Raw genomic sequence first — 25,951 nt, forward strand, 5'->3', positions numbered from 1 at the left:
TCCACCATACATCATAATTTATCTTTACCATCTTGGGCCACGACTCAAGGATGCGAAATGCTGAAAGGTGCCTGTTGTTGATACACTTTGGCAACAAGATAAGGAAATGTGAAAAGCATAAATACCTGAAAATGACCTTTTTTCAGTATATTCTCAATTTTTTACTACCTTTTTCCCGTACAGCATACTGGCTTTGTCTACCAAACCATAAAATGGTACAATTCAATAATGTTTGTTAACAGTTGTTTGTATCTATAGAGCTATGAATGCCACTGGAGCACCAGCCTCTCCCTTCACACTCACAGCTCCTGCAAATAAAACCTATTAATTACCATATGGAGGCTGTTGCCACGTAACCCGCTGGCCAAAAAAAAAAAAAAAAAAAAAACCAACAAAAAAACATGCAGCTGGGGAGCAAACCAGACACAACCTCAACAGAGACCAACACTTCCAATTACGTGTATGCTATAATTTGGTTTTATACAGACCGACAGACACATAGATAGACAGACACATAGATAGATAGATAGATAGATAGATAGATAGATAGATAGATAGATAGATAGATAGATAGATAGATAGGTTTTCACGATATTTCCCTATGTCTTCAGGATATTTTGTCTAAATTGCGTAACAGTAGACACCCAGGATCCCTTGGGAATGTCCCTTCTGTGATTCCCAGGGAACAGTTGATTAAGCCAGCTGGGGCCAGGACTCACACATTTGTTCACATGATATAAAACAAAAATTGTTACACCTACTGAAGACTTCTGGAGACAGTTAAAGGATGTGAAAAGATGCAAGGAAGTGGCTTTGCCAGGCTCTCTGCCAGGCAGCCCGTATAGACTAGTTATAATTAATGCTGGAACAAACTCCCTGTAGCCTAGACTCTTGATGACAGTAAAATGAGGGGAAATCGTGTTGAAGGGGCTATATAAAGCTCTTCAGTGTCAAGCCGCATGTGGCTCTGTGGCCAACACTTTCACCGGTAAAAGTACTCCCTGTTAGTTCCTGTGATAGTATCACTCAATCAAGGATACTTACTGGGTGTCTGAGGTCAATGTCATTATAACTACGCCTTTTCTCCCTTGAGAATATTATCCACCACAGAGGAATTTATATACATGAATATATAAGCCATTGAGTTACAGTGATGGACAATATAGTATGTAATTTAAATCAAGTAAAATTAATAATGTGCAAAGTGAGGGGTGCCTCAGTGGCTCACCTGGTAGAGAGCGTATCATTAAGGTTCAAATCCAACCCTCATTGTGACTATGAATAAAGGCATAAAAAGCCTGAAAAAAAAGATGTAGATAAAGTAATCAGATTAAGAACTCCATTGTTAAAAGTGTATATAACAAATTATGCTAGAATGTAAAGACCAGTGCAAAACTTTCCATCGTGATAGTATTAATAGAATCCAGAATTAACACAGAGACTTAACAACAAGTGAGTGATACATCGTACTGTATTAGGAGATCAGTACACACTGAAGTATAAATCAAGTTTTTCTATAAAGAGATACTGACTATGTGTTTTTTAAAGACAGACTTCACAACAGAATGCTTGCCAACACACAGGCTTGAGTCAGAAAAAACTAAAAACGAAAGTGTTGCTGAGTTGAGAAAAAGTACAAATGCATCCTTCTTAGGTCCTCAGGTGTGATGGGAATTTATCCAATCACTAAGACATGTTTTGTAGTCTGTTGCCCAAATGGAAGAGACACGACAGCCCTGTCCCATTACCCATGTTTGTCGTCCTGTGTAATAAGCCAAGAGCCCACTGGGGTAGCCCATTAGCTGTCAACAAGGCCCATTACAACATTACAAACACACAGGGTTACCCTCAGTAGATGCCATCATCCTATCACACACTTAAGTAAATACATGGTCTTAGAGAGGGAGACACTTGAACATAACAGAGCCATCATTAATGTTATTAGTAACACCTGTGCTCTTCCTTCTTGGTAATCTTAAACTGTCACAGACTGTCATGATCTCATCCTGCTGATGAGAATCAATAAATTACAAATTACAGAGCTAAAACCATATCAGAGGAGCTGATGACTAAATTTTGCCTTACTAATTAGGTTTAGGTTCTAGGCTATCTTGGAAAAATACAGTAAACTTGCTGAGGGCCTGGCACACCCACACGGTTGCTTTCACTTAGTCAGGTATGCGAGATGTCAGTAGACCTTTTTGATGGCACACATTTTGGCAAAACAGGAAAAGCACAGGTGTAATTAATAACATTAATGATGGCTATAGGTGAGCTACTTCCAGGGTTTGGTATTGAATATCTTGGCTTAGTGGATTGGCTTTGTGGGATTCTTAATTGACACTGCAGTTGTTAATGTTTGTGGTTCCAACCTTGCTTTTCCTGTTATAATAAGTCAAAATGTCTCTTGTGAAAAAGGTCTACCAAGCACAGGACCACCAAGTCCTGATAACAAGTCTAAGCAAGCACAATAACTGAAAACACCTATGTGAGTGACCAAATGTTGTATAGTTTCTTAAGAACTGCAAAAACAACTGATAAAATGTATTATACCAGGTATCAATAGTTGTATAGAGCGTTGCACTGGCCCTTTCACTTCCACTATTAAAATAGGACCATATGTATTGCTTTCAGGTGTGCATTGCAGTGATTAGATTTTGGTGGTGAAAGGTCAAAGGTCAAGGTCAGCATGACCTCACAGAACACTGAAAGGGGCAGAGAGAGGGGAATGACATGCAGGAAAGAGTCGGGCTAGTCAGGGAGTCGTCATTACTCAAGACTTCACACAGCAATTATGAATTATTTCACACAAGTGGTTAATATTTTATATGACTCTGGATAAACAGGGATGTAATCTGAAACTAGTCTGAGTGACGGAGGCATACAACAGTAATTCTTGTTTTGTCAGAAATTTTTAAATCCTCCACATACACTTGATTTGCTGCAACCATAGTTGCTCACTACAGCTTTGACATGAGATGTTTGCAGCCAAATGATTATGTCTCTCACTTTGTTTCTTCATTTCTATTATCTTAATAATCAGCCACTCCAACACTGACTGCATCCTCCCCTGACAAGGCTGTAATTTAGAGCTCTAACCTGAGACAGGGGCAGTGTGCAGCATTAAGCATAGTGGTACATGTGCCTTATCTTCTCCTAGTCACACCAGGTGCCTCTAGTCTATCCTGATTCATGATGCAACATGAATGGACAACCGGAGGGGACATGAAGGGGCCACTCTCATTTCCTGGCTCTCAACCCTTGGTAATTACCTCTGTGTGCCCAAAGGCCCTCAGTGTGTTGTAGATAAAGAGAGAAAGAAAGAGGAAGACAGTGAAGTCATGTTGAAAAAACAAAATAGCCTTACTGTACATATACACAGTTCGACAACAGCTCAGAGGCACAAGCCATGATATATTAGTTCTATTTACTTGAATATCCTCCTATATCTCTGTGCACACCAAACAGTATGTTTTATGCATTAGTTGCCAATTTCCCCTAATGGATTTGATACATAGTTTACGCAAAAATACAATAAATATAATCCACATAGTTTCAGCGTTATTTTCTGAGGTTGGAAGATAGCAGCTGTTCTTCAGCCCAATACAATGGAACTCAGAGGTATTTTGTTGTGCTCAAAGTGCTTGTAAAATTACATATGAGAAACTGATGAACACCTCCATCAAAATAATGATCATGAAAAACAACAGAACATGTTGTGAACATTGTCTTCCTTTTGGATGAAGTTAGACAACTGGTGGATATACACTTCTACAAAAACAAAGTTTTAATTAAAGTATTTGCACTGAGGTCATTTTGGGGGACTTTAAGTACCACAAACCAACTGCAAGTGAGCTCCATTTTAGTGGGACAAGTCAATAGCTTCAAACTTAAGCAATTCACATAATCTCACAGAAGAAAAATTGGAGTCAGCAAAACTGGGTCTGTACCAGCAGTGAAGTCATGAGAACAGACACAGAGCTGCGACTACAGTCTCTCTGGTCTTCCCAGGGGTAGACTCAAATCTGTCAGCACCCTTCTCTAATGCAGCTCTCAGTAGAAAGCAACGTGGATAGGATCCTTCTCCCCAAATATCCCTCCACACACACAAATACACCTCACACCCTCATCACCCCTCCAACTCCAGCCTACCTCGACTATGCCAACAAGCATGGATCATCTCTTGCTGGCTGGCACTGCTCTGTCCCAGGACACAGGCCTCGCACTAACCAGGACAACATCTCCAGTGTCAGGCAGAATGAGGCTCTTTGTTGGCACAGACTCAATACAGGACCTTACTTGCAGGGGTAGTTTGGTGGTTTTAATATGGAGAACAGCATCCTCTTTAACACATTGAAGACCTGAGTGCAAAAGTGGAAATGAGACAGTTAGAAAAACTCTGCAGACCATGCTTGAATTTATGTGGGGTTTTTATTTTTAAATTGAAAACACTTTCAGTACTGCTTTAAACTAACTGTGGTGTGTGGAGGCTTCTGTTGTGAGTAACTAGGTTAGTATTTACACTAATAGACTAGTATTTTTATCCTCTCAATAAAGAAACCATTCCCAAACGTTTGTGCATTAGATTCTGTTTCTATCGGATTGTCTTGAATGTTGTCAAGACGGCTGTTATTTTTTTATTTTGCTTTTCTTTCCACCTCAAATGTGTGACATGATAGAAAAAAAGAACCTGTTAGAAAAGACTGAACTGACACAACTGAAACACAAAACAGAAACTGCAGTGAAGCAGTGAATCACACAACTGAATGGGGTGGTTACATAAGACAACAAAGCATTTCACTGTTACCACTGAAATACACAATTGAAAAAACTCACATTATGTACTTTACCAGACAATAAGACTCGACATTATAATATTTATTTTGTATATATGAACATGCTAGGTGGCTGCTAAAAAGCGTTTTCTAGGAAAAAATGAAGTTCCTAGCTTTAATTAATGGTAAATTTCAGCTGGGCTCGGGAAAGTCCCAGACTTAAAAGTAATGTATTTGTATTTCTTGAGTTAGTTTTGTTTTAAGCCACTGAATTAAACGTTTATCTCACCTTCCTCTCTGGGTTTTCATTAGCTGCCGAGCTCAAACCCTTTACTTTGTAAAGTGCGACATCTTGTGATGCTGTTCAGTCATCACTCCGCCGTTCAGCGTTGAGCGATTGGGCCCCTTTTCTAACCAATCAGCGGAAGGAATACTGACACGTCCTGGGATTAACCAATGAAAGCTCTCGTCTATTAAATGAAAAATGGCGTATGTTGCATTGTGAAGCGGAGGAGCAACAAACAAGTATTTTTTGTATTTTGAAAAACTGGAAAAGTTAGGTAAGCATCAAACTTTGTAGTAACGCAGTGTGACTGTGGTTTGTCCTATTTGCTGTGACATTTGTGTGTTTTTGCCGCCAGCAAGACGGCTTTATTTTTTTAATCCATTGGTGAATAACATCTGTAGCTAACGGCTAACGTCAAAGAGCTAATGAATGAATAACGTTAAGGATGCTTCTGTGCCGTATATAAAGGCGCGTATAAGTTACGACGAGACTTCTTCTTGAAAATTTTATATTATTTGTTTATTTATTTATTTATCTATTTATTCTTTTACAAATGTGTGGTCGTTCCCAGCAGGATGAAGGTGGTCAATCTGAAGCAAGCCATTCTGCAGGCATGGAAGGAGCGTTGGAGTGACTACCAATGGGCTATTAACATCAAGAAAAACTTTCCAAAGGGAGCAACATGGGACTACCTTAACCTTGCAGGTTAGCAGAAAGAAAACAGATACCATGCTCATTTTTAGTTACTGTGCTTGTCTTACTGTCGTTTCTGTTGTGTCTCTAATTGCTGTTTGCGTATTCCAGAGGCTCTGATGGAGCAGGCAATGATTGGTCCCTCTCCTAACCCCCTTATTTTGTCATACCTCAAATATGCTATAAGTTCCCAGGTAAGACAGAAAATGGTGTAAGTGAGCAGTGTTTCAAACAGTAACGATAGTATTTTGCAAGCTGTCAACGTTGCCCCCTCTCTCCCTAGATGGTGTCATATTCCAGTGTGCTTTCAGCCATCAGCAAGGTAATTTATGCTTGATTAAAATGATGGTAACATGCATTTTACTATAACATGCAAGATATTTTAATTTTATGTCTTTTTTCTGTTAGTTTGAAGATTTTTCTCGAGAGCTGTGTGTCAAGTCATTGTTGGAGATAATGGACATGTTCTGCCATCGTCTCAGGTATGTGAAATTATCCATTCAAATTGTGTATTGTCTTAGTTTCATATATTTTGCACACATTCCAAATTTAACACTGCAGCCAATTGTGAAAACCATGTTTTGCATCTAAGGTCATATGCATAACTCACACCAACATTATCAGTACAAATTGCTCAAACTAAATAATTTTCAAAATACAGAACTAAACCTCTTTCAGTTGCATAAATGTTAATGGTATAGTTTTATGACATTTTAAGATAAAATGGCATGTCACCAAAAACACAACAGATGCCTGAAATCTATTTTGCCTCGTTTAAATGACAGGCTAATGCATAATATACAGTTTAGAATACACTCAGTACACAACAGTGCAGTGACTTGCAGAACTTGGCTTCAAACAGAAAACCTGTAGCCAAGAATCTGTTTTTGTTTGCATAATAAACATGCTGAATTGGATATGCAGTAGGAATTCCAGTTTCTCTTGTTTTGCCAAGATGTTTTATGAAAACCTGCAACTCATCCCGAGTACTGCTGTGTTCCGTGATAGAAGTAGAGATCATGTAAAACCGAGATCAGCCTTCTTTCATCGGTCCCTTTTTATTTACTGTTTTTGAGTAATGAAACCATTGACTATAGCTGTATGCCACTAAGACTAGATGAGTTATTTAGGATGTTTGGGCATATTTTGTGCCTGTTCCATCTCAGTTTAAACACCAAGAGTCCAAGCATGTGAACTTATTCTATATTATTTTAGTGGAGTTTTTAACCTTAAACTACACTAACTGGTCTTTTAATTTTACTTTTGGAAGTTCCCAGGCACTTTGTTGTTGTTTTTTATTGACTGTTATTACTCTTTACAAAAAGCTGCAAATTTATTCTCATTGTTCTTTCATGTTTTAACTGACTGCCTCTCATTTCTGACTCTGAAGCTGTCACGGGAAAGCAGAGGAATGTATTGGGCTGTGTCGGGCTCTGCTGGGAGTGGTGGTGTGGCTCCTGCAAGGCTGTGCCTGGTACTGTGAGCGGCTGAGAGAACTGGGCCCATCAGCCAGCACAGAGGCCAGTCTCAGAGCCTGCCAGGAGAGGCTTCACAATCTGATGAACAGCACCAAGAACAGAGCCCTGGTCCACATTGCGCGGCTGGAGGAACAAGGTGTTAGGATTGTTTGTGTGTGTGTGTGTGTGTGTGTGTGTGTGTGTGTGTGTGTGTGTGTGTACATACACAGGGTTGTGCACAATGCATTAGGAATGTTTTTTTTTTTTTTTTTTTTTTGCTGCCAATACTGTGGTGATTCTTTCCCTGCCAAAGCATCATTCTTCCTTATTCCTCCACAGGATCCTGGAGCAGTGTGGAGCAAGCAATGCTGAGATTGACAGATGGTCTTAGCAGCGTATCCAACCAGACACTGAGGGCTAAACTAGAAGAGAGCTTGTCAGTAGTGAAAGGGTGAAGATTCCCATCTCATTCCTAAACTGTGAATACACACAGAGCTAAGTAACTGTGGCATTGCATTCCTTTAAAGACCATCAGAGTCTGTCTCCCTCATGCTAAGTCCTCACTTTTTCCTCAGTATTCCTCTGATGCTGTCAGTGCAGTGTGACCCACCGCTCCATGCCTCCTTCCCGTCCGTCCATGCCTTCATCATGCTGGAAGGGACCATGAATTTGACAGGAGAGACACAGCCACTAGTGGAGCAGCTGATGATGATCAAGAGAATGCAGGTGAACATTTAGATGCAGAGCAATATAATGTTAAATCTATCATTGACAGTTTTGCTTGAAAAGTCCTTTAATGCCCAGAAATTAATTTAGCATAAAGGGTACTAAGTGAGGTAAGTTTTATCTGAATGGCCAGTGTTATGTTATGTGTCATGATAAAAATGAAAAAGGTGCAGGAGAAGTAAAGTATCTAATGTAAGAGAGTCCAGCTTTGTGCAGACAGCCATGTGATTTGTCCGTTAACACTGCAGTATTGTAATGTAAAATGTTGCCCAGTGTGCCTGTAAATTTAGCGTAAAGGTTCAGGTAATGGAACTTAATCTACCGAATTTTCACTTACACTTTGTTATAGTAAAATTTTCACAGCATGTAACTAAAACCACTCAAAAAGTTTTAATGTACAGTTTGTACTTGGAAAGTTTCAGTGTTACACTGGCCAAATTAAAGGCTGCACTCAGTTAGTCTGTATATTTGACTTTTATTAGTAGCAGTCTTCTTAAACTGTTTGTCCTCCTCAGCAAATTCCGGCTCCTATTTTTGTCCTGGAGATCTGGAAGGCTTGTTTCACTGGCCTCATTGAGTCACCAGAGGGCACAGAGGAGCTCAAATGGACCGCCTTCACGTTCCTCAAGGTGAGATCTATTTCAAAGATGAGGACTGGACCCTCAATCTGCTCTTCATCTACAGTTCTCTGCCTTCTCTGCCCCTGAGTGTTGATTGTATTTGTGACTTTAAATAATGACAAAAGACAGTGCTAAACTCCTGAGGAGAGATTAAAGTGCATTATATTATCCACTTTCTCATTCATGTTTGCGTTGTCAGGTTTTCCACTGAGTAATGGATAGACTTGATTCTGTTTTATATTGTTTAACTTTAGTTTATTGCTGCAATTTACTGTGCAAGGTAAAATAAGGTCAACTGATGTGATGATGCCTCTGTGAGCTGTAGGTGCCACTGTCAGAACGACATTGTCACCACCAGACACAACACAATGACTCTTAAAGAAATCCATTTCTTGTTTCTTTATCCTAGATCCCACAAGTTTTACTCCGACTAAAGAAGTATCCTCAGGGTGACAAAGGACAGGTCTGTCTTTCTAACAAATGAACCCACTGATACATCATCGTGGGCATTTAGTCCTGCCAAAGCAGACGTAGTCTGACATAGCAATAACTGTTGGTTATGTGTTTAAAGCTGGGGTAGGCAGAAATCTAGAAAAAAAATGCCAGGATTTATGAAAACCACCATCCTCCTGTAGCTCTCCCCTCATAGGCATATGCACACACTTCACACACACACACTCAACACAAGGAACACAGCGATAGACGTGAGCCTTTGGCTACAGTTAGCAGAAGGCTAACCGATAGGCAACATTCAACATAAACACTCATCATATGCTTCATGGTAAATCTGCTTACACATCCAACCACTACAGTACATTCAGATATTACAGGAAGATGACGTTAGCAGCCTGTTACCTGTCCACGGAAAGTACAGCAAGTTCTCTCCATCTCTGAAGGGACATGCACGTGCATCTGCGTTTGTAGAACAGCCAAAAGGAACGCTCTGGCCAATCAGAGGCCTTTTCAGAAAGAGACAAAGTCCCCCGTCACAGGCTAGATTTCCGTGAGTCTGAAACCAGAGCCAAGAGGAGGTGCAGATGTCTAGTTTGGTCTCTCAGACCACTTGAATTACAATATTCTGAAAGGTGATAATGAATTTTTTTGCCCATTGATGCCAATAAAAAATGACTGCCCACCCCAGCTTTAAACTGTAATGTGTGATCCTCCACTGCCACTTTTAAACTTGACAAACATATTTTGCAGGACTTCATGGAGGACGTAAATGTTGCTTTTCAGTATCTACTCAAGCTCACTCCACTGCTGGACAAAGCTGATCAGAGATGCAAGTAAGTGCTGCAGTCTGTAAAACAGTCAAGATTAGAAAGCTGCCCAAATGCGTGTAATTTTTGATCCTTTTTCTTGTGCTTCTTTACATAGTTGCGACTGCCTCGGCATGCTCCTACAGGAGTGTAACAAGCTTGGTCTGCTCTCAGATTCAAATACAGCCAGCCTCACCTCAAAACGGTACGAGTTCCCATCTCAGAAGGAATACGTATGATGCAGAACAGGAAAAGGGCTGTATCCAGAATTAAGTGCACCAGAAACCCTTGTTATCAGTCTTTTTTTCTGAGCTTTTGGTTAATATGATCATTGATGCAATTTTATTCACCATATTCACACAATATCCCTCACACCATATCCCCCAATCCCTGCATTCTGTCTACCCCCCCGCCCCTCTCTATCTCTCTTTCTCTCTCTCCTCTACCCCTTCCTGTCCCTCTCCCCTTGCACATTTGATTCAGGACCGAGGACAGGGAGTTCGCCCCAAGGTTAAAGACAGCAGAAAATGCTAACATCCAGCCTAACCCTGGGCTTATCCTGAGAGCTGAGCCCACTGTCACCAATATCCTCAAGGTAGAGCCCTGCAGCCTCATCTCAACTGCACAGAGAATTCTTAGAGTATTAAAGTGTTGATGTAGAGCTGATAATTAATAGTCTGGCCAATAGTGTTCAGAATGGGTACACAAATGCCCAAGCTTTAGAGAATAGGAAGAGAAATTGTATTACACATATGTATATGTAATACAATATATATATATATGTATATGTAAGTAACAGTGAGTGATCCACAACCATTTAGTTAGTAATAATACAATATAAAAGAAATGTTACTTATCTCAGGGGAAAGAGTAAGAAGAGAAGGTACTTGCTCAAGCAAAAATGTGTCAGTGAATTAAAGTGGTTCTCAAAAGATGACATCACTATAGTGAGTAGACCTGTGTAAAAAAGAACAAGTGAACACATTTTTCGTTCATGTTGATTAGACGGTGGATGCAGATCACTCCAAGTCCCCTGAGGGCCTTCTAGGTGTCCTGGGACACATGTTGTCTGGGAAGAGCCTGGATCTTCTCCTGGCAGCAGCAGCAGCCACTGGGAAACTCAAATCCTTTGCCCGAAAGTTCATTAAGTGAGTAATGACTTGCATGCTCATTTAGAAACCACATTTGAAAGGTTGGCGGATTATTAATGCTGCTGCATTTGCCTCATTGGAAACTCCAGTTGGCTTAAGAAATTGATTTTTTCGAGGATGTTTCATATCTTATACAATTTTTTTTTTTTTTTTTTTTTTTCTTTTGTTCAGGCTGAATGAGTTTCCCAAGCACATCAGCGGCGAAGGATGTGAGTTCAAAAACAAGAGTGACATGTACCAATGTGGGAATTTCTTTTTTCACTGCCACTCCGTCTTGAATTAGATACTAACACTTAGGATTTTTCCCTCCTCTCTCACAGCCAAATCTGCGTCAGTGCGGGCCCTGCTCTTCGACATCTCCTTCCTCATGCTCTGCCACGTGGTACAGACTTATGGTTCAGAGGTTAGTTCATGACAGTTCAATCAGAAAAAGAGTATGGTGATGATGAAGGGAACAGCATTGTGTGTGCAGTCTGCTCTTCCAGTGTAAGGCCACAAGATGTCCAGAGAGGGTTGTGCATTATTGACCTCACGTTTTCTGCAGCACCTCTGCTTGCTGAACAAAGTATTGTAGATTAATTAACTGTCATCTGTCCATTTTGATTAAGCCTTAATTGATTCACACATTGCATGGCTGCCCTGTGTTTCCCATCTCCAGGTGATCCTGTCAGACCCCAGTCCTTCAGGGGAGACGCCCTTCTTTGAAACATGGCTGCAGACGTGTATGCCTGAAGAGGGCAAGACTCTGAATCCAGACCACCCTTGCTTCAGGCCTGAGCCCGGCAAAGTGGAGAGCCTGGTGACCCTGCTGAACAACTCCTCAGAGATGAAACTAGTGTGAGTTGCACACTAATCTTGAGTTAAAGAATGCTTTAACCCCTTTATTGATAATCACTTCACATACTTCACCTCACTGCTGACAATTTTCCTTAAGAAAAGATGTTTAATAGTCTTTTAAGAGGGGTTTCATCCAATGTTCCCTCTAATTTTTCATGTGTCTGGGCATACACACAAGCTCCCTGAGCACACTGAGGACCATTGTGAGCAACATCAGATATGCACACTGTGGCCACACACCAGTATCACACCTGATCAACACCTGGGATCATAGCAAGTTACATGGCTGATTAAAAGAATCAAATTACAGCAGCAATTTCCATTCGTTTACTTTTAATGTAAGTGATTCGGCCCACTTAAAATGAAATGCACTGTTGTTAGCTAGTTAACTTGCACGGCGCCACGGTGCGTATGGGAAGGGCACCTACGTAAGCAATGTCAATGCTATGATTGGCTGCGTAGCGTAAGTGAACCGTATCGTATCATTGGCTGGACATCTGTCACTCACAGCGTTACACTGCAAAAAGTTACAGAAAAATGTTTTATCGCTCTAATTAATTTACAGTTTATGTTGAATTTTATTTTATGCGCTGTATAGATTTTCTTGTGCGCTGAGAATGTGTGAGCAGTGCGCGATTGCGCCATCGCGCAGCTTAGAGGGAACATTCGTTTCATCTCTTCTGAACAACTGGTTTCTGTTCTGTTCATTTCTAATGACATACCATACATACCTGATAGCTGTTCACATTCCCCTAAAACTTTTTTGTGCCAGAAAATAATTCACAGTAAACATAAATAGCATTTGTAATTGCAGCTCTTTTTGGCTTTGGACTATACAGCACTTCAAACTTCTTTACCATTATTTGTGTTTTCATTTCAGTTTTGTTTATGTAGTGGACATTTCTTAAACCTGGTGAGTCATGCTCTAAGTATGGAAATTCCTCTGAAGTTCTCTCCTGTTGTGACAGTCAGGTGAAATGGCATGAAATTTGCCTCAGCACTCCAGCGGCCATCTTGGAAGTTCTGAATGCGTGGGAGAATGGTGTGCTTTCCGTTGAAGCAGTGCAGGTCAGTCCGCCTTTGGATATTGGTTTTCCTGTGATTGGAATATATTCTTGTGAGATTTCCTGGAAGTCAGTTGATTGTGTAGTTCTGGTGACCTCACCTTAGTTTGCCTTAGTTTTGCTGTTTGACTCATTATTCAAGTGAGTGTGATGTATTCTATGGAAACTGATGAACATTGCGTCAGGAATGACGTCCCAAACTCCTATGGATGTAGCTCACTTCTCATTTCTTGCCCATTACATTCTAGTTTTTCTATTACGCAATGTGGAAGGATGCCATTTTAGTCAGAACCCTCTCCTTCCTTCCTCTTTTCTTTCTGCTGTCCTCCCTCTGAGTATAGAAGATCACAGACAACATCAAGGGGAAGGTGTGCAGTATGGCCATCTGTGCGGTGGCTTGGCTGGTGGCCCATGTCAGGATGCTGGGGAGGGACGAGAGGGAGAAGCCCCAGACTATGATAAGACAGCTTGTGACTCCGCTGTATGGGGAGAACACGCTGCAGTTTTACAATGAACGGTAACAACTGAAACACACATTTATACCTCACACCCTTCGCCCATGATCAGGTGCAGATGACAGTATGTTTAACCAGTCTCCATTATTACATGGATTAACAATTACGCCCTCTCCCCACACCCTCCCCAGTGTCATCATTATGAGTTCCATCATGGAGCACATGTGCGCTGACGTCTTCCAACAAACGGCCGCAACTCTGCGCCCCCCAGTGGAGGGCCAGGAGCCGATTCCATACCGCAACCTGCTGCCCGCCAAAGAACCAATCCACAAGGCCCTCAGCAAGCAGTTCCAGGCGGTGCTGCGCAAAGGCTGGGTGGACAGCCGGGCCCTTCATCTGTTTGAGAGTCTTCTCAACATGGGAGGAGTTTTCTGGTTCACAAACAATTTGGTCAAGGTAGGAGAACGAAGTAAAGGGGCCGATAGCTTAAAGATCAACATTAGCAACTCTGGATATGCACTCACCAGCCATTTTATTAGGTATACCTGTTCAACTGCTCGTTAACGCAAATATCTAATCAGCCAATCACATGGTAGCAACTCAGTGCACCTAGGCATGTAGACATGGTCAAGACAACCTGCTGAAGTTCAAACCGAGCATCAGAATGGGGAAGACAGGTGATTCAAGTGATCTACTGGGATTTTCCCGCACAATCATCTCTAGGGTTTACAGAGAATGGTCCGAAAAAGAGAAAATATACAGTGAGCGGCAGTTCTCTGGGTAGTAATACCAGATGTCAGAGGAGTATGGCCAGAATGTTTCGAGCTGATAGGAAGGCAACAGTAACTCAAATAACCACTCATGACAACCAGGATCTGCAGAAGAGCATCTCTGAAGGCACAACACATCGAACCTTGAAGCAAATGGGCTACAGCAGCAGAAAACCACACCGGGTGCCACCCCTGTCAGCTAAGAACAGGAAACTGAGGCTACAGTTCACACAGGCTCAACAAAACTGAACAATAGAAGATTGGAAAAACGTTGCCTGGTCTGATGAGTCTCAAATTCTGCTGCGACATTCGGATGGTAGAGTCAGAATTTGGCATCAACAATATGAAAGCATGAGCATCGTTTAAACACCACAGCCTACCTGAGTATTGTTGCTGACCACGTCCATCCCTTTATGACCACAGTGTACCATCTTCTGATGGCTGCTTCCAGCAGGATAACACACCATGTCACAAAACTCAAAAATCATCTCAAACTGGTTTCTTGAACATGACTGTACTCAAATGGTCTCCACAGTCAGATCTCAATCCAGTAGAGCACCTTTGGGATGTGATGGAACGGGAGATTCACATCATGGACATGCAGCCGACAAATCTGCAGCAACTGCCTGATGCTATCATGTCAGTATGGACCAAATCTCTGAGGAGTGTTTCCATGTTTCCTGCACCTTGTTGAATCTATGCCACCAAGAATTAAGGCAGTTCTGAAGGCAAAAGGGGGTCCAACCCTGTACTAGAAAGATGTACCTAATATAGTGGCTTGTGAGTGTACACAATACAAGACAATATTTGCTTGAAAAAGTACTATCAGTTGATTATTTGCCTCTTAATTTTCTGTCGACCTGCTAATTATTTAATGAACTAATTTGTTTTCAAACAGCAACACCTGTCAATATTATGACTATGCTAGAGTAACCTAATTAGAGCATACTATGATCCTCCTTTATGGCTTTTTCAGCTTACACTCACACTACAGAAGTCACTGTGGGTTTTACCATCTGTGCCACATTTTGATATCTGTGATGATCAGGAATAAATTTAGTGTGTTGGAAGCAGCCTGCTGCTCAGTAAAAGAGGCAATTTCTTTTAAAGCTGTTGCTCATGTTGGGAAGGCACCATGACAACAGACTCACTGTATTTGAGGGTACCCTGTAGAGTGGTGATGAGAATTTTCCACCAAAATGCATTGTGTGTTGAACACATTTGTTTCCTGACTGAAATATTTGTTTAGCCGATTTGGTTTTTGAATATTTTCCGCTTTCGTGTCTTTTGCTCACACATTGGTCAGTTTCTTTGCACATCATCACCGCCAACTGTTGGATCAGTGGAATAGCATTAAACCATTCGTGTATTGGTGCAACTTTGAGAGATACACAAATATGTGTGCATATCAAACACTCCATTACACCAGTAGTGATCTTAAACTCCATATGACACAAGACGATGAAAACTCAATCGTATGAGATGAAAGGTTCTTGCAAAAAGACTTTAATGGAGCATGTGAACAGCTGGATGATAACTGAGGTGTGTAATTGGAGTACTGCACGTTATTTCAGGAGCTGCTGAAGGAGACACGACAGGAGTGGGCCAATCGGGTGGTGGAGTTACTCTACAGCATCTTCTGTCTGGACACTCAGCAGATCACCCTCACCCTGCTGGGTACCATTCTGCCCAACCTGCTCACAGACTCCGCCCACTGGCACAGCCTGGCAGACCCACCTGGAAAAGCACTGGCCAAGTAAGAGAAGCTTAATACTTTGATGTCAGCAGTGGTTTTGTTGTGTTTATTTTGGCATGTGGTGTTAACTTTACTCTTGGGATGACTCCTCAGGCTGTCTGTGTGGTGTGCTCTCAGTTCTTACTCCTCTCACCACAAAGGCTCATTCTCGGCTCGTCAACGCAAAAGGCAGCGAGAAGATATTGAGGTAAAACTGTCAAAGGGGCATCTTATTGTTTTACTTATGGCAATAGTATTTTAAGCATGACAAAGCAAAAATTATTATTTTAATGATTTCTAATACACTGTTGTCTAAAATAATATATTATTGGCCACAGGACTACAACAGCCTCTTTCCCTTGGATGACACTCAACCATCTAAACTCATGCGTCTGCTCAGCTCCAATGAGGATGAGCCTGTAGCCCTTTCCAGTCCAGGTCAGTCTATTAATGTCTGGTTTTTAATACACACAATCCTGTATTAGGAAACCTCCGACCATTCAGTTGTTAGTCTGTCAGTCTGAGCTGGGGCTTAAGCAAATGCCACATGGTTTTCAAAAGAAAATAGAGCAGCAAGTTGCTTCTTGTAAGCTCTTTCAGCTAACTCAGAAAAGCAATAAGTTAATTAACTGTTGAGCATCTTGCCCGTCAGCGTGTCCCAGCTTGAGCACTGCAGCGTATTATTGGAACAATTGAATACCAAGCGATAAGACTGATATTGATATTATAGAAATGTAGGTATTGTATAGTGCAGCTGTGGAAATTTTCGCTACAGCTACACAGGGAAATCCCCAGAGAGGGTGTAAAAAAAAATCAGTGTGTTGTGTGACTGAAGGGGAAAAAATGTATTAGCTATTTCACTTGGTGTTTTTTTTTAACCCAGAGTCAATCAGCTTGATCTTTTCCATTGTTAAAACCAGTCACTTAGAAACTGTCTGAATGATTTAGATTTATAGGATAAGATGAGATTGTCCTTCATTGGTCCTACAGTGGAGACACTGACAGTGTTACAGCAGCAGAGTGAGCGGCACAAATATGACTGTTTTTAAATTTTTAATAAAATAGAGAAAATGACTAGTACTTTTGTTGAGAATGTGGCTTTTGTTTTGTCTGTATAAATAGAAAAGTCTGTCCAACATCTTTAAAAGAACAAGGTTATTTTTGGAACAGCAGAAGGTTGTGTAAGACAGCAGTGGAAGGAAGCTTTTTAGACTTTCACAACCTATAGTTGACACACAATATGGATAACTTCAACTTCCCTGTTGGTTGATATTTTGTTTTTTGTGTATGGGTTTTTTTTTTTTTTTTTTTTTTTTTTTTTTTTTGGTCAAATGATCACATAAAATGAAAACAAAACTCATCAATTGTTCTGCTGTTTCTCATGCCATGTTATATCATAGGAGACCGATCTATGAGCAGTTCCCTCTCGGCCTCCCAGCTCCACACAGTCAACATGAGGGACCCTCTGAACCGAGTCCTGGGTGAGAACCTTGTCCACACATTTGCACAGAGAAATGAACCCTCAACTGTTTCCTCTGTATGCCTCTCTTTATAGAATAAAGAAGGTACAGGGTGTTCTGGTGGCTGAATGGTTATATCACACACATCCATGGTTCATTTCTGGCCATGGTCCTTTGTTGCATTTAATATCCCTTCTCTGTCCCCATGTTTCCTGTCTGTATCTTCGCTGATGACTATAAAATAAACCAACAGATAATCTTGAAAAAAGAATAACTAAGCTCTATAGGCAGATGGAAATCTTGACTAAATGAGTCATAATGAATGCAAATGCTTCCATAGGGGTCGATGAATGACCCCTATGGAAGCATGCCTGTTGTGTCAGTTAACACAATCAAAACACAAATTCAGTGGAAACCGCTTTTGTAAGGCTGGTTTTACTTCCCTCCACTGGAGTTAGACAGGCTCGTAGAATCTATGCCAAAGAGCAATGAATGTGTGCAGGTGGGTGCCTTGTGGTGACCTTTCTAAAACACTTTCTGTTGTTTTGTTTTGTTTTGTTTTGTTTTGTTTTTTTTTTTTTTTTGAATCCCTAAATTTGTCACCCAGCTTAAAGTTAGATAACTTTCATATGCAATTAAGTAAATGTTTTTGTAATCAAAGTTAAACTAATGGGAAAGTAGTTCTATACAGCACAGGTACTTCCATGGCTGCCAAACATGAAATTGATGTTTTATATTGTTTGAATGGAAGGAATCAATGTGATCATTAGTCGAAAATGTCCGTTCTCCACAATGTTTTTACTGTACTGTAGTCACTCTGAGAAACCTGCAGAAGCTACAGTTGCACAACTATGATTACATGATATTATCTGTCAGGATTTCAGTGAGTCAGCACTTCTGGCAAGTTTTTTTTTTGCCAAACGAAACTTTCGACAACTGCTCTGACGTAATGGGTAACCTTAAATTTAAAAATAAATAAATAAATAAATAAATTCTTTCTCCGGAGGGCAGAAATCTCTGCAATAACTGCTCCTCGCCTCAAGAAACTGGCATGAACACAAAAAAAAAATGTTTGCAACCATGACGATGCATACCACCTGTTCTCTTCTCCCCAGCCAACCTTTTCCTACTAATTTCCTCCATCCTGGGCTCTAAGATGGCTGGACCCCACACCCAGTTTGTACAGAGTTTCATGGAGGAGTGCGTTGAGTGCCTGGAGCAGGGGAGTCGCGGGAGCATCCTGCAGTTCATGCCCTTTACAATGGTGAGTTATGAGGTGGGGGAAGAAGAAACAGGGAGGAGGAGGAGGTCAAACCGTTGGAGATAGGGAGGGAGAGGAGTGGCTATTACATCAGACATTACTGGGAAGGGTTTGGACGTCCTCCTTAAGTGTTCTACTGATTGAAGACACATTTTTTCAGGATTAAGTGCTTTGGTGAACAATCTTCAAAGAGAGAGAATCTAAGGGTCATGATCGATGGCTGCTGTTTTTATTTACACTTGTAAAAAGAGTATTCAAGAATTTGGGCTGTATGAGTTGTTAAAAATGTACTTTGATCTTCAGCTGGTTACTGGTCTTTCTGTGCATCCAGGTTTCTGAGCTGGTGAAGCTGCCTGCTCTGGCCAAACCTAAAGTTGTCCTGGCCATCACTGACCTGACCCTGCCGCTGGGGAGGAGAGTAGCTGCCAAAGCCATATCTGCCTTGTAAACTGTGGGTTTAAATTTACATCTGTACCAAATTAACACTCTGTTGACCCAGTGCTGTCTCAGTGGGTCAGGTACTGCAGAGAGGTAAAACACAGCTGTAATATTAAGTTGTTCTATACTTGGCAGGATCATCCATATAAAGGGATTCTCTTTGTTGGAAAATAACATGTCTGTAACCATGTATCTGTAAACACTGTTTTGCTACTGTTTTTTTTAATGTGGCTTTTCACTCTTGAGGAAATGTGTAAATAAGATTTAGACTAAAAACCCGTTTCTGTTTTTATTTACTTACTCAAAGTGAGTTAATTTGGTTGTGTGGTTATTGCTCAGATCATATTATGATTACATCACATTTGGACATTACAGTAACATGACATCCAACCTCTGTGATCACAAACCCTGAGTCACTTGATTGGTCACCTGCTAGTTTACCACATGACACTACGTATGGACATCCTCTGACTGACAGAAGCTCATGGTTGCCAGGCACCCACTCACCACTTGCAAAACTCCCTCAAGGAAATCTTGTCTGGCTGCTGGTGTAGCAGAAATAATGACACAGAAGAATCTATTTCACTTTTAGTTGTACTTCCCTATTACAATATTAACTTTACTGGAATTTATATCTAATTTCATTGATGAGACAGCATGCATTGGCGTGACCCAGTGCCTTATGTGTCAGAATACAGTCAGTGACAATAAGGAGCAACTCCCTTTTTCTTTTTTTTATTAAAAGATCAGAAAATACAGGTTTTAAAAGAAGCTTCCACCGAAAATAAGTTACATGTAATAATATATATATATATGATTACAATATTAATGTGCTCCAAATCCCCTACAGTGAGTTTTAATAGTTGATTAAGTGCATGACTTGCTGTTCTCCTCCTATACATTATTATCAAACTCTGCAGTGGAGAGCAATTGTAAATATATTTTTTGGACAAATGAGTAACGGTTTGTTTTTGTTGTATGGGAGTTGAGAATTGCATTTTCAGTTGTTTTACAATGTAAACAAAATGAAGTCAGCAGACCTTAGCTTTCAACAGAAAAACAGTGAGGAATACAAATTTTTTTTTTATCAAAAATAAATTCCCTAAATAAATATTTCCAGTTCATGAATAAATATATAAATAGATGAAGGAAAAAAATAAATAACATAAATAAATTAACATTGTGCCATAAAAAAATGGCAGGAGTATGGCACCTATTGGTCAGCTTTCTGTCTCCTCTTCATTGCTCTGGTCCAGACTCCTGAGGCAGCGGACTGTGTCCTGCCCAAAGGCCTGCAGCTGCACCAGAGTCAGATGTGCTGCAACCTGCACGTCGTATTCCCCTTGTAGACGTAAAGCCATAGGGGTTGGGCTGGGCTGCACCACAGCGTCTTTCTGGACCATTTTCAACAGCTGCAAAAAAATGGGAAGAGGCATTACAAAGGTGCCAAAAGTGCAAAATATTTGTCAGGACAGACAGTGATTTAGAGGAATTCTCCTACCTTATTGATCTGAATGGTGAGGTCTCTGATGTCTGCCATTAGATCAGTCACTTTGTTTGTGTTTTCCAGCCGCTCGGAGATGGCGATCAGTAAGGCCTGGTGCAGCTGAAGACCTTCAGACACCTGTGTCAAACTGGTTTGCTAATAGAAAAAAAAACAGCGAATGAGTCCTGATGTCCCTTCTTTTTACCCTCATTACATTCAAGATGCAGAAGATGCTTACCACAGTGACGCTCTCTGACACTATTCTGACTACAGGAGCAGAGGGGATGCCAATCTTGGTTGCCATTAACTCAAACTTTGTATTTTCTGAGGAATTCAGTTGTAGTGTCTGCAGTAGAGAGATAACACAAAGATGTCATGGATAAGATTAGAGCTTGACATGCAGCAGCAAACAAGCATGACCTTCACATGCTTGTAGGCTTATTTATTTGAGAATGCTCGGAACAGTGATGGCAGAAGTCTCCTATGAGCCAGAAAGGAGCCTGAGATCCTCAAGTAAGGCCCTTTTAGTTTCCCACAGTCCAGGCTCAGACAAAGGGTGACTGCGCATTTGCTGTGAGGGCACTTGTGCTCTGGAACAGCCTGCCCGAGAATATTAGGTTAGCAAAATCCATTGAGTCCTTCTTAAAACGCACTTTTATACACAGGCTTTTGTGTGAGTTTATTTTATTTTATTTTTCATTTTATTCTATTGTATTTTAGTTCTGTATCTTAAGGGATAAGGATATTAATTTTATGTAAAGCACTTAGAAAAGTGCTATATAAATAAAGTTATTATCATAATAATAATAATAATAATTATTATTATTATTATTATTATTACATATAAGTAACTTTCCTCCACTGTGTAGAAAGCATACAAGCATGTGAAGACTGGCAGGCTTAGTTCTGAAAATAAATCCAGATTTAAGAGATTAGTGCTGGACCCTCTTACGCAGCGTCAAGAAGCACTGTGACGACTGCAGCAGCTGACTGATAAAAATCACATTTGCACAGCAACAGTTTAGCCCTAAATGGACAAATATCAGACCCGACTCATTAAACAGCCTCTCAGAGTAGTTAAACAGGCTGTGCACTGCAGGGGGAGCCCCTTTTTACGGGCTGGTTCACAGACCCACAGTCGAACCGGGCTGCGACCTGAAAGCTCCGCCTGAAGCAGCAGCTCACATCCGCCGCGCCTCACCTCCGTGTGGACGCAGGAGCTGTGCGTGTCGGGAATGGAGAGGAGGATCTTCTCCACCAGGCTGCGGCTCCTCTGCGCCATGTCCTGGAACAGTGGGTCCTCAACAAGCGCGCTGCTCTCCGGCAGAGGCGCGCAGCGAGCGGCGGCGGCCATGTAGGAGGAAATGACGAGAACTGCGAGGGGAGATAAATCAAAACGTTAGCGCCGTAGCATTAAAAAAAAAACCTGTTACAACGTGTGTGTGTGTGTGTGTGTGTGTGTGTGTGAGAGAGAGAGAGAGAGAGAGAGAGAGGCAGAGGACAGGGGGAGCAAAGCCTGGCTCTCTCCTCAGCTGATCCCCTGCGCTGCAGCACCGGGCATGCCCCCTTTCTGGCTAGATAACTGCATGAGTTGAGAATAGCCCCTGTAACGGGAGACCTTGAAGTAACTGCAGTAGTTAAACATAGAGTCCGTGACAGTTGAAGCAGATGCAAAAACAGCAGCGGAGCTAAACTTTAAAATAAACTGTGCATCCTCAACGGCACCTGGGTGTTTCCCGGTGGCTCCCCTCTCTGAGTCTGTGCTGCCTCTGAGGAGTCTGTGGGGCTGATCAGCCAGAGGGAGGAAAGCAGCATTTTACAAGCATTACCTCACTACTCACCAATCAGGGTGTTCATGGCCTCTGTTGGGGAATGTCTTAAAGTATTGACCTCAAGTGAACACTATTAGTGATTTATAGTGCGCTTATAGGCATATATATAGCAGGTCCTTGAGGGATTTCCCATCATTTGTTCATGTGAAGTAGTATCATAATGAGTGACAGGATGTTTCCATGAAATCCACACTCATTCAAAGGATTGGCTACTTTTCTTTTTCCTTCAACCTGATGTTATTCTAATTTTGGACATGGTGTTAAATTGAACCCAGGCACGATATCACATTTTCTGTTCATTCGTTTAACATTGGGTCTCAATATAGTAATAAATAACAAATCAAACATGACTTATTCAAATTATTGTTATTTTTAAAAGTGATACAGGTGAAAAGAAAAACATACCAGTATGATAAAATGACAATAAAAGGGTAAAAGTGAATTTGACTGTATAGAACTCTATGTCTATTTTTTTTTTTTTTTATTTTGCAATACAATTTTCAACGAAAGCCTCCAGAGTAACACAGTTCAAGAGTTTCATTTTGAGAACTGGAATTCCTTTATTACTGATTTTTTTTTTTTTTTATATTAAGGTAATTCAGAAGTAATTCAGAAGTTGAAGTAAACGTCACGGAGAGGAGATCGGCATTGAAATTGAAAGTACTAACCGCTTTGATGAAAATTTTGGAAATTCTGTTTTTTTGCGTAGGAATTTTTCTTATCTCATGATCTCTGTGGTCACCCTGAGAGCTTTTGGGCCATCGTGATTCTCCTGCAGCGAATGACTTGCAGTTTTTGGATTTTTTTGTTAATGGATAAGAAAGGCTGACACGCACAGGGCGGATATATTTGTGAAAGATGATGAAATGGGAGCGTTAATTACTCCATAGAGATGCGTTCAAGTGCACACACCAGCCGACTGAAAAAACCTCAAAAGAAATGATTATTATACATTTCGAATGATTTTTAAAGTGTGGCCTTTTTTTTTTTTTTTTTTTTTTTTTGCAGCTGTTAGAAAAATCCAAACTGTGTCTTACCTGGAGTGTCCGTGGTCTCAGCAGGTGCCCACTGCCTCAGGCATGGTGGGCTCACCAGACTTTAAAGGCACATTGTCTCACGGTTTGGCAGGTACAAGAGTGCCACCTGGTGGAATTATATATGACCTACAGAATAAACCTCAGCTGTTTTCACTCTGAAAAAAGTGTGATGCACATGATGACAAAATCTCAAAGGCTGAAAGATTTCAAATAGATTTTTCAGTTATTCTTTGCCTTAAAGGAGCAGTTCAGTTCAAGTTCATGGGAAATAAATGCACTTTCTTACCTAGACTCCAGCAAGTGGATTGATACCACTGATGCCACTCTGTTTGATCCTCATTTCAAAAGTGAAACCTCCAAAACATATACGGTTATAGTGAGTTATGTAATCACCTCAAAGGTCAATCATGTGCCTCCATTGTAGCAGATCGGTTTTCTTCATGCTCTGACGCGAGGCCCCTTGATCAGTCAGTGTAGCTATGTTACATCTGGCCATGCTTGATAGGCCGTGAAGTGAAGCTGTCAAATCTGATCCCTGAAATCCACACTGGTCCGATCTCCAATCAGTCCTGCACATGAAAGGAGGGCATTATTCACTGCTGAGGCCTCGCTCTGTGGCCCCGTCAGTGACCCAGTTGGAAACCAACCACATGGTTTATTTGATGTACGATATAACACAATGTCACCTTTGTACCTGCTCGCTACAATCCTTTCATTGCAGCAAGTGAAAAGATACGTGGTGCCCGAATAGATTTACCCTGATGCATCTGTAGCCTGTGAAAGCCTTACGGTATTAAGAGGAATTTAAAATAAGAAGTTTAGGTTTGAGATGGCAGGGAAGGAGCGTATCCACAGTGAAAACAGAAAGAGGTTTTTACACCCAGCCCTCACCTCTTCATTCTCTCATTTACTCAGGAAGCCATTAAAGGACCCGGGGTTATAGAGCCCAAAGATGGACATAAAACGACCCAGTATTTAACATGTTAAACAAAGGAAATAGTTTCTAGGGTTAATCCCGATTTTTGGGAACAATTAAAAATGGTAACATCATTTCCACAAAAAAATTTGTTATCAAATCCTTGCTTTGCTTTTATGTTAAAATGCGTAACATAAAAAAATATTCATCTAATTGATCTTGGAAGATAAGTAAATGGCTTCTAACATTTAGTACTAAAAGAATTTAGTCTAAACGAACTGGCACTGAGTCATCTTAGCATTAGTGTTAATGAGGAACATCAATCCTGTAATAAGAAAAATTTCCCTTCTGAATACTACATGTGTTCCCATTTGACAAACAGAGAATTCTACCGACTGTATTTCAGAAACAGTTTGTCAGAAGGTTTTTCCCATTTTTGCAAAATCATGGGAGTTTAAGATAAAATGGATCGGTGTTCTTGGGTCAGATCCAAGAACAGGCTGTTGTGTTTACGTGGGAAGACTAATACCCGTAATCCACCAGGACATCCAGGTTAGATTTCTTTTGAAACCAGGTTTTAACGGCCGATTGTATCATGAGATTTCATGTGGAGTCAGAGTGCGATACTCGGCTGGTCTTTCTCTCAGGAAATTGTAGAGCTCAGGAATTGGGAAACGTGTTTTAGCTGGAATGTATTAAGCCAAGTCAGGAGCATCTGTGTTGAAACAGGGTAAAATGAACAGAGGACTCTGCTCTTCCTCAGGAAGGAGGTTTAGACAGGAATGGACGTTACTCAGGAAATGATTTCACAACAAATGTGATGATGCCATGACTTTTCATTCCCAAAAATCTGACTCAGACACAAAACACCTTTATCAGCTTAATGTCACTTATCAGTACAACTGCTGTATTTCATCTTTTGAGGGTGATTTACATCAGAATAGATACTTAATGTGAAACTGCCTATTTACCCAGTCACAGGAAGATCGCATCCACATGGCCATCACTAAATCTGTTTCATATTAATAGACTATTAACCTCCTGTACACTTGTACTAATGTAATACTTACACCAAGGTTTCCTGCTGCACTGACGCTTTACTGATGTCCTCCACTTGTTTATCGCTTTGCATAAAAGCATCTGCCAAATGAGTAAATGTAAATGTAAGTGTAATACCCATTTACTGTGTAGTAGCTGTGTGAATAACCACTTGTACGCTGGTGTGTGCACTTATATTATAGTATGACACATATGGTATAGTAATACCAATATAAGGGGATATATAATCTCATCCTTTAAATACCTTTTGATGATAGTATGCTTACATATCCCCTTAACAACTTTGAGTTTAATCACATTTTCAGCTCTTATCATAAAACACCACTGTTTGCTGCTACGACTGTGTTTTTTGGTTCTGTATGCCTCTAACATGCACTGTGTGTTGTTGCAGATCTACATTTCTTACATGTACAAAAGTGTATATGACTACTAAATTCTAATCTTAATGTGAAAACATAAAGGTAAAGGCATTTGTTTTACACACACTTACAAACTTACCACAACAGAGGGAGCTGTGTGACACAAATTGAGTCTGAGATCTTGACACAGTGCTTTCTCCTCAGACAGCACTAACCTTCTGTCTTTCGTCTCTGGATCATCCCCTGGGGGACACCATCAAAAAAAAAAATAAAAG

At 40.8% G+C, this 25,951-nt stretch overlaps 2 protein-coding genes across 12 annotated transcripts; one reads left to right on the plus strand and one right to left on the minus strand.

Moving 5' to 3' along the window:
• The first annotated feature begins 5,195 nt into the window (after nt 1-5,195).
• med24 (mediator complex subunit 24) lies at nt 5,196-19,266 on the plus strand. 3 transcript variants are annotated; one of them, XM_071462283.1, is made up of 26 exons: nt 5,196-5,335; nt 5,633-5,766; nt 5,866-5,948; nt 6,038-6,076; nt 6,163-6,236; nt 7,145-7,368; nt 7,551-7,662; nt 7,787-7,937; nt 8,453-8,566; nt 8,967-9,020; nt 9,761-9,843; nt 9,935-10,021; nt 10,300-10,411; nt 10,822-10,964; nt 11,139-11,176; nt 11,288-11,370; nt 11,626-11,804; nt 12,773-12,872; nt 13,210-13,385; nt 13,515-13,779; nt 15,668-15,849; nt 15,943-16,036; nt 16,167-16,266; nt 17,229-17,309; nt 18,404-18,552; nt 18,881-19,266. In XM_071462283.1, exons 2-26 carry the CDS (start codon nt 5,637-5,639, stop codon nt 18,995-18,997), a joined length of 2,970 nt encoding a protein of 989 aa, XP_071318384.1. In that variant the 5' UTR covers nt 5,196-5,335; nt 5,633-5,636; the 3' UTR covers nt 18,998-19,266. The 3 variants fall into 3 exon arrangements, with proteins under 3 accessions (XP_071318384.1, XP_071318386.1, XP_071318385.1); XM_071462285.1 differs by having other exon boundaries at nt 10,312-10,411; XM_071462284.1 differs by having other exon boundaries at nt 5,226-5,335; nt 5,636-5,766.
• A 440-nt stretch (nt 19,267-19,706) lies between these two features.
• csf3a (colony stimulating factor 3 (granulocyte) a) lies at nt 19,707-23,999 on the minus strand. 9 transcript variants are annotated; one of them, XM_071462305.1, is made up of 6 exons: nt 23,736-23,997; nt 23,343-23,448; nt 21,675-21,847; nt 20,712-20,819; nt 20,489-20,629; nt 19,707-20,399 (listed from the first exon to the last, which is right to left on the minus strand). In XM_071462305.1, the coding sequence occupies exons 3-6, from the start codon at nt 21,825-21,827 to the stop codon at nt 20,208-20,210; spliced, it is 594 nt and encodes a 197-aa protein (XP_071318406.1). In that variant the 5' UTR covers nt 21,828-21,847; nt 23,343-23,448; nt 23,736-23,997; the 3' UTR covers nt 19,707-20,207. The 9 variants fall into 9 exon arrangements, with proteins under 9 accessions (XP_071318406.1, XP_071318405.1, XP_071318404.1 ...); XM_071462304.1 differs by having other exon boundaries at nt 23,343-23,468; XM_071462303.1 differs by having other exon boundaries at nt 23,629-23,997.
• Between the last annotated feature and the right edge of the window lie 1,952 nt (nt 24,000-25,951).

This window comes from Trachinotus anak, unplaced genomic scaffold (genome assembly GCF_046630095.1).
Source record: "Trachinotus anak isolate AG129_WGS33_773 ecotype Australia unplaced genomic scaffold, CSIRO_AGI_Tana_v1 ptg000025l, whole genome shotgun sequence".
Lineage (NCBI taxonomy): Eukaryota > Metazoa > Chordata > Actinopteri > Carangiformes > Carangidae > Trachinotus > Trachinotus anak.